The sequence below is a fragment of the Bipolaris victoriae genome, assembly GCF_000527765.1.
Source record: "Bipolaris victoriae FI3 unplaced genomic scaffold scaffold_252, whole genome shotgun sequence".
In the NCBI taxonomy this organism is placed as follows: Eukaryota; Fungi; Ascomycota; class Dothideomycetes; order Pleosporales; family Pleosporaceae; genus Bipolaris; species Bipolaris victoriae.
The window spans coordinates 347-8484 of NW_014575140.1; the positions used below are offsets into that span (position 1 = coordinate 347).

General features: G+C 45.8%; 2 protein-coding genes across 2 annotated transcripts; one reads left to right on the top strand and one right to left on the bottom strand.

Annotated features, from left to right (window-relative positions):
- Window positions 1-268: 268 nt before the first annotated feature.
- On the top strand, window positions 269-2682 carry COCVIDRAFT_116292 (hypothetical protein; the record flags this gene model as incomplete). The annotated part of the gene is made up of 6 exons (XM_014694673.1): window positions 269-546; window positions 627-655; window positions 753-838; window positions 903-1225; window positions 1279-1659; window positions 1680-2682. The coding sequence occupies 6 exons, from the start codon at window positions 269-271 to the stop codon at window positions 2680-2682; spliced, it is 2100 nt and encodes a 699-aa protein (XP_014550159.1).
- Window positions 2683-4639: 1957 nt separating this feature from the next.
- Window positions 4640-5905, bottom strand: COCVIDRAFT_116289 (hypothetical protein; the record flags this gene model as incomplete). The annotated part of the gene is made up of 2 exons (XM_014694674.1): window positions 4640-4929; window positions 5056-5905. 2 exons carry the CDS (start codon window positions 5903-5905, stop codon window positions 4640-4642), a joined length of 1140 nt encoding a protein of 379 aa, XP_014550160.1.
- Window positions 5906-8138: the final 2233 nt, after the last annotated feature.

The window sequence follows — 8138 nt, forward strand, 5'->3', positions numbered from 1 at the left end:
TAATTTACTTTTTCGTTAGGCATGCTGCAGCATGCATGCGACCTGACTCATTCTTCTGAACACTATAAGTGAATGCTAACCAAATCCAAGATCCTTCTGCTGGTGGAGTATTAAAGGCTCTCTTCTCCCCGTCTACAGCAACAAAAATCAAGCCTTGGTCTTCTTTTCTTATCTCTTTTGCAGCCTGCATTCTCCTTAGCCTCTAATAGCTCTGCGTGTACTTGCTTTACCTCTCTTTCACACTTCTTTTCTGCATTCATTACGCGATATGCGACAACACTCATCGGTTAAGAGTTCCCCCAACAACAGCAATTACTCTGTGTCCGACACAGACCATAGTGTAGAGCTGGATACAGATCTGACAGACGTAGATGAATTTGCCGACAAAAATGAACAGAACGGAGCATGGCTCTTCCCTAACGACGATCATCCGCCTGAATACTACCTTCAACAACTAGAGAATTTTAACGAACAAGAGTACGCCAAAGAGGACTATAAGGATAGTAGTACTCGCTTGCTCAATCGTATGGAAGATCAGTGGAATCAGTAGGTCTCCTATCACCTTGGAGCTTGCGCTATATCCTTTAGACTGACCCAGCATAGGTGCTGGACGTACCTCGGGAAAGACCATTACCGTGCTTACGCAACTGTTTCGGTTAGCACTTTGTACATTTTTTTTGACTGGCTACTTAGCCAACGCCAGGGCAAAGGCGGGAGGAAACGCCGAGGAACAAAATTCTCCAGCTCCCTAGGAACGTATTGGAAGGTTTTCCGGCTTGTGTATGAAAGAGCAACTAGTGTGAAACTAGACGGAAAGATGAATCGGAGCATGCATAAGGTACAGTGACCTGGTTTTCTAATTACAGTCTCACATAAGCATATATGTCTAACGTAACTAACAGGTACTAAGGAAGCTGGCGAAGAAGCACGATCTAAAGAAGATCGGTCGAGATAAAGCCTGCATGTATGTTGAGGATCTGGCTCGAGTGCTGCAAACAAATCTCGTAACAACCGAAAAGAGATATCCTCACGGTCGCTATAGGATACAAGCCCAGCTGTATCTACAACTTGGCGGGTTTACAGCGAACCGGCCCCAGGCTCTTCTCAGTCTCTGTTACCGACATATACAAGTTACGCTTCTACGTGATCCTGAGGGTGGCCCTCATCGAGTACTGCTGGAGTTCACTTTTGAATTCACAAAACAGTTTCTTGGTATTAAAGACTTGTACGTTATCATTGGGTACAAGAAAACCACGCGCTGATTGAATTTCACTTAAGAAACACCTTTCCCCTTCCTGAGATTATGTACGATCAGACGCTCTTGTTCAGTCCTCACGTCTTCCTCCTTGGCCTGCTCTTCCACGATCGGGCCTTTGCAGCCTATAATCTAACCTCCCCAGAGGAATTGAGCAGGCTCAAGATTCCACCAGGCCGCAATGAGCTCCCATTACGCCTGAATCCGACTTTAGACAATATCCCCGTGTTCCGGAAAGCAGTACAGACCCTGAATGGTTGGGATATCTCTCCTAACGAACCTCTTCCCTACTCCACCCTGCTTCCATGGATCCGGACTTTGGGTGAGATCACGGGATTTGCTCAAGTCACCCGTCCTTATTCGCTGAGATACGCCGGAGGGAAGGCGTTCAACGAGAATGGTAAGTCTATCTATTTAATCTAAGTTGCATAATGCAGGATGTGAAGTTAACGCAGCGTGTAGGCAGCGTTAGCGAGGCCATGCAGAACCTGATGATGGGCCATGCCAGCATAGCGACATTTTTGAAGCATTACCTCTCACGACGTATTACAGTTGATACGCAGGCTGTTGTAAGAGGCATCCAGCCCCAAGCAGCCCTCATGCGGTCGGCTTGTACTATGAGCCGCTCGATTGATCGTCGTCGGCCACGAAGACTTACAGAGGAACAGTATGCATCTGTAGACAATGATCCTTCTATCTGTTCTCTTCTCAACCAACGAAAGCATCTCAAACGTACCGTTCGTAATGCAACAAAACATCCCAAGTACAAAGCGCTCACCTCCAAGATCAACCAGGAGAGGCAGCGTCGGCGGCACGCCCTTCTCAAGGACGTTAAAGAACGGTGGGAGTTTGAGCAGCCTGTGCGTGATGTCGAGCGGCAGCTTGCTGGGTTAGAAACTGATAATCATCTGGAGCTGGTACACGACGTTATGCTCCCGGCCCAAGAGAAGCTAGCGGAATTAGTCCTGTCAAGACCAGGGGCGACTATAGAAGAGGAGATTGCCCGGCGTAATGGTGCTATTCGTGCGGTCACCCTATATTGTGGTATCGAAGAGGGGGGGATGAACCCTATCCGAAAAGGGACGCGAAGCAGGAACGCTGCCCTACCCGCCAAGAGCCAAGCAGGATACGAGGAAGAAGCATTAGAGTTAGCCAAAATCTCTGTGTACAAGGAAAAAAGGCCGAGGGTATGTTTCCTTTGCCTAGGTAACCAAGGGCTGCCGCTGGCACAGCGCATATATGCTTTTTGCACACCAGGCGATCTTAGCAAGCATTTCGGACGCAAGCACTTAAGGCACACCCAGAGTGGGAAAGTTCTGAACTGCAATCTTTGTATGGTGCCTCTGCCAGACAAAATGCACTTGCAGCGACATGCTCAAGAGATTCACGGAACTGTGTCCCCCAGACATTCCTATAATTGTTGCTAGCACCTAGATTGTCGTCTTGGATTATGAAGATAACCCAAGACTTGGCATAGCAATTGTGTTCTTCGCAGGTGGCGTAAGTTGTTCAATCAAAATGTCGCTAATGTTAGTAGCCGTGTTGTGTGCTTCCTCAACGAGCGGTTAGCCGCATCATTATTGTGTTTGCTAACAATGTGTCGCCACTCTTCCAGCACTTCTGTGAAACAGTTCTCGTTTTCGTGTCTAGACAGATATATAAGCTATGCTTCCAAGAGGACCTCTCTATTAAAGTAAGATACTTGCTCTATACTTTGGTACTTATATTGGCTTGCTGAGACACACTGGCTTTGGACTTAACATCTTCGCTCCGAGAGATTAATCACGGATCCTCGCAGCTAGTTATTCCACTACGCAATGACGAGGTATGATTAATGCCATCATAGATGTCTTGTTAGGTGAATAACTCGAAATAGCCTATATGATTTGATAGCTCAATGCGTTCTCGAGCTTTCGCATGAAGCCAAACAGCGCTATACTGCCCACATCGAAGAGCCGGAACAAGAAGACTCCGAAGTCATAGTCATAGTCATTGAGAGTGAGAGCAATTACTGCTTCCACATGGCGATCACGGGTACCAATACCGACATCGAGAACGCGAAGGTGGTCTGTTCACAGGCCGTCTTGTATAGGAGCACGGGGAATGATCCTGATCTATATCACGCTGTTTACGACAGCCTGACACAGACGGTTTCCTTCTGCCGATGCAGCCCCTCAAAGGAAGACACTGAGGACGTGTCCTGTTACTCAATGCACAGAGAGGCAAGTAAGGTAACACAGTGGTTGAAGACGTACATTGTCTCAAACGCAGAAGTCTTGCGTGCGTAAATTCAGGATCACTAAGGTTATGAATTGCATGATCGAACACGCATTAGTGTTGCATAAGTAGCATTGTCACGCTCTTGGTGCAGTAGATAATATCTCAAGAACCGGTTTCTTAGAAGAACCAACTGTTATCGTTTGCTTACATTCATATCGTCTCTAATGTAGATGTTTCTCTATTTCTCGCGCATTAATACAATCTCTTAACATCATGATATTGTAGCGATTAGTTTCGCCTGCTCTGTGCGGCTGGTGAGGGATCACAGGACCTTTCGTGGCGAGGGGCAGCGCGCTATCAATAGTACAGGTTAGGGGTCAGTTGCAACCTCTGCATAGCCGCGGCAGCTTAAATACGACAGCAAGCCTTCTCAGCACGAGCAAAGGTTAGGACGCAATCCTAGCGCATGCGGCGGGCAATCGCCCGCCCGCGTCTGCTCCGAATAACGCTACGCTCATTCACTGTGAGCAACTGTAAGTACTAAGTTAGAAGAAAATCCCTAGCTTATTTAAGATATATTGCAATCTAATCGACACAACTACATTCAGTAACGAACGTACTTGAGCTACTACCGTACAGTTCCTGGGGAGTGTGCGCGAATGCACTACTTTAGTAGTGCTTTTTTCCATTTGTCGTGCGTACCCCGCATTCCAAGCTATTAAGTAATAGGTAAGATCATCGATCAGCGCGCAGCGTCGGTCAGAGTGGGAATGAGTAAGGTTATGGGTGTTAGTAGATCCAGAGTCAAAGCTGATCTGCAGGCCTTAGTTCCTTGAAGCTGTGAAAGCAACCGTAATTCTAGAGCGACCCATCGCATTGTTATAGCAGCGATGCGAATTGTCATAGGTTCCACGGAGAGATACAGCTGTTCATATACAAAAGGCTGTGCCGGTCACGTCTTCCGATAGTGCGCTGCGCCTTTTACACATCATGCATCATTATTTGAGTTTAGTAGGGTGATTAGCTTGCCAATAAAACACATTAGGCAGAGACCGTCTGCTTGGCGGAAGTGAAGAACTTTCGGGTTTATGGAACAACAAAGGATACATTGCATGCTTACTTACTCGCTATTGCTATAGATCTGTAATGAAAATCCCATCTTTTTCAATCTTGGGAGCCTGGCAACAAAAGGCGCATCCCTCCAAGTCCCCATTGCCCCAAATGCTGTTGGATGAATTCAATACAATGCAGGAACGTCTGCCTGCCACCACGGCAGGCCCCACTCTCTAAATGCTGAGCTAGTCCACTGAGAGTTGTAAATTGCTTTGTTTTTCCTTGCTTTGTTCCAGCCTTGGTAGAGTTGATTAGAAGGAGGTTACGTGGGCAGTGGTAGACCTTATCACAGTGTGTTGGAGAGACTATGTGCTGCTGAAGAGCCTGTATCGTACGAAAGGCTTTGGACTTCCTCGGACAAAGTGGACAACGGAGTTCAGGCTTAATTCCGTCAATCACGCGTCTATCTCCAAGCGAGAGACGACTATCCTCAAGCGGCGTCCAATCTACCAGACTACCATCTATACTACCCTGAGAGTGCGTGGGAGTGACCAGTAGCCAACTATCCAAACTATCGAGCGACGATGTCGGTGTTCCGAAATCAGGAGATAAACCATGTGCCGACAAGTAAGTAGAGCTCGAAGGCGTGAGTTTTGGGAGGGTATGGATCGTGTGATCTTTGTCGTATAGCTGAACGATGTCATAGATGTCATCGCGGTCCATGCCTGAACAGCACTTTCCACTTTCTAGATGGTGCAGCAGAGCCGACGGTGCACTGAACTTTCTTTTGCATCCCTCTCCGATAGGGCAACCCAGAGCGCTGATTGGCTTGTGCTTTATCGACTCACAATGCTGTTGGAAAGAGTGGAGGGATGGAAAGGTTCGTCGACATTTCTTGCACACATGATCGCCCGCACTGACCATAGTGGCTTTTCCCGCTTTTCTTGCCTTATCTTTGTGCTTTTCCTGAAGCGGCTTCCGATGGGCACGGCTCGCCATGTGTGCGTTCAGGGCATGGATGTCTTTGAAAGATATGTCACAGTTGCAACAACGGTACTCGGAAGCATGGAGCTCTACCTCGCAGTGGTTTTTCCAAGCGCTCTGACTTTTGAAGGGGAGGTCGCATTCCGAACAGAAACAATGCCCAGTAGCAATGTAGTGGTCTTCAAAGATATCCAGGCGCTCACAGAGCTTGCCACAATAGCCACATCTGCGAATGGTAAAGTCGTACTGAGCCACTGGAGGATGTATGCAACTGCCTCTGCAGACATGTGAGGGAAAGTGACCTCGCGCCCTTCGGTGTTCTTCCAGATCAATCGCATACGTATAGGTGCGGCCACAGAAGCATTCAAAAGGATCGATTGTGAGAAGCGTCATTTCGGCGATCAGTTCGATAGCTGATATGTCAGTCACGATCAGGCGCAATGAAAGAGGACTAGGTGATGAAGAGAGTGATGGAAAAACCAGACACACAGTTATGTAGTTGTAACGCAAGCTTTTTATCCACTCCGCAAGTTTGTTTATTATGTCATTAGGGGGATTAAATCCCAGCCCCGCTCCAGCAATAGGTAGAAACTTCATTATTCACCAATAAAACTTGAGAAACGATAGTAAAGACCGATAGAACTTGGTTGACACCAACCAAAAAAGTTCACCAATGAGTTGCATCCGCCCTGGCCCGAACTTTGACTGTGCACCTGCCCCGCACCACATTGGTAGTACAGTAGTTACACTAATTCCTCGCCTCCGCCAAGTATACGCCCATGAGCAATGTATTCCACTGGCAAGTAGCCCGTCCTGCTTAGAAAGAGATCGTGGAAGTTATGCTAATATATTGGAGAATCGATCTATCAACACATACTTATAGTAGTTGTATAATTGCTAATGTAGAATACTCATCATGGTAACTAACTCCGTAATACCTCTAGTTTGCAACTCACTAAATACAACTTGGAGACCTAACAGGCCGCGCGGCCCTTAGCCAAGCTGAAATAATCGTGACATAATAGCGTTAAACTAAGAAAAGCAATTACATAACTACGGACCGTACTTTGCTCCTAAGCTCGACATTCTCCAATGCAAGAATATATAACATTCAACCCTGGCATCTCATACACTCGTGTTGGCAAAGTAGTTAGTGCAATGCAATAGACGCATAATTATTGGAAACCTATAACGTGTCTGTATAGCGAGTCGGTCAGTAGACCGAAGCGGTCACTATGCCAAGACCCCACCAAAATCACGACTATTACATGACTATTACAACACAACAATAACAGTAAATTTAAATCGTAATAAGCTATTCTACTCAGAATTATCTTCTACATCTTGCTTACATGTACGCAAGTTATGCCCAGTCTCACCACAGCGTCTACAGCGTCTTTGTAATAGTTCACCTGCCTCAATACGCGCTCTCTTCTTTACCTTCTTCCTATCACTACGCGCCCTAAACTCTCTTAGAGTTGCTAATTACTCTCCCTCTTCTATAGTTAGAGTCTCTCCCTTCTATACTCGCTTTTATGTAATCTTCGTTGTATAGCGGCTTGATTAGCTGCCTTAAGCTTAGAGACGCGTTTTTACGCCAATACTAGCTTCTACGCAATAATCGCAGCGCCTTTAGCTAGCTTTTCAAAAGCAACTACTATGCTTAATAGTGAGCTATCTATATGCCTCTGAATCCTCTGCTTTACTAGCGTCAATTGCGACCCTAATTTAAGAGTATTGCCTAGGGTTTATGATAGCTAAGGCAGATCTTCTATAGTAGGTGGTAACGGCGTGCGCAGCTTAATATTAAGCTTTAATATCACTACCTCTAGGTCGTGTAGAACTAAGCCAGCGCCTCAAAACCCTCCTAGGATATTATCCTTTATAATAGTCTTGCGATAGGCTAGCTAGAAGGCTGGTAGGAACTCTATCTTAGTGATATAGTTAATCCTATTACGTATTATATCCTCGGCTTAGCGCCTATACGCCCTCTTTAAAGGCGAAAAGCAGCCTATATTAAGTAGCTATAGTAGGTAGGATAAGGATGGGGGCATGTAGAGAGTAATAATCTTTGCCTCTATATAGTAGTACTGGAACTTAATAGAGTTATAGCTCTTATAATCGTTAAGAATAAGTAGACGATAGGCTCTAATAGTACACTCTTTTATATGCCTATTAAAGTGCTCTAACTACTTTAGGCTAAGCTTATTTATCGTTTAGCCGTTCTTAGAGACCCTAATAACCTAATCCTAAGGTAGGCTATCCTTCTTATACTAAGTAGAGAGATAGTGCTTACCTTAAAAGATAATGAAGAGTGGGATCGCCTAGCTAGCTACGCTAATATAAACCACGCTGGTAATCTACTCTTTATTGCCCTACTGTAAGGATTTTGGCTTTAATCGACGCTTAGAGGCTATAACTACTGCTAACGAGTTATACATACACACACACAATTTATTTACGCCCGGCGGCCAAGCCGAAAGGGCTACGAACGCTAGTCTAGCTTTACACTTCCTATGCTCAGTCTTGGTCTCCCTAGCCCATATGTCTTCTTTAGCCCACATCTTTATATAGCTTATCGTCTAAATCTAAGCCCTTACTTAATACCTTGGCACGCCTCTTCTCT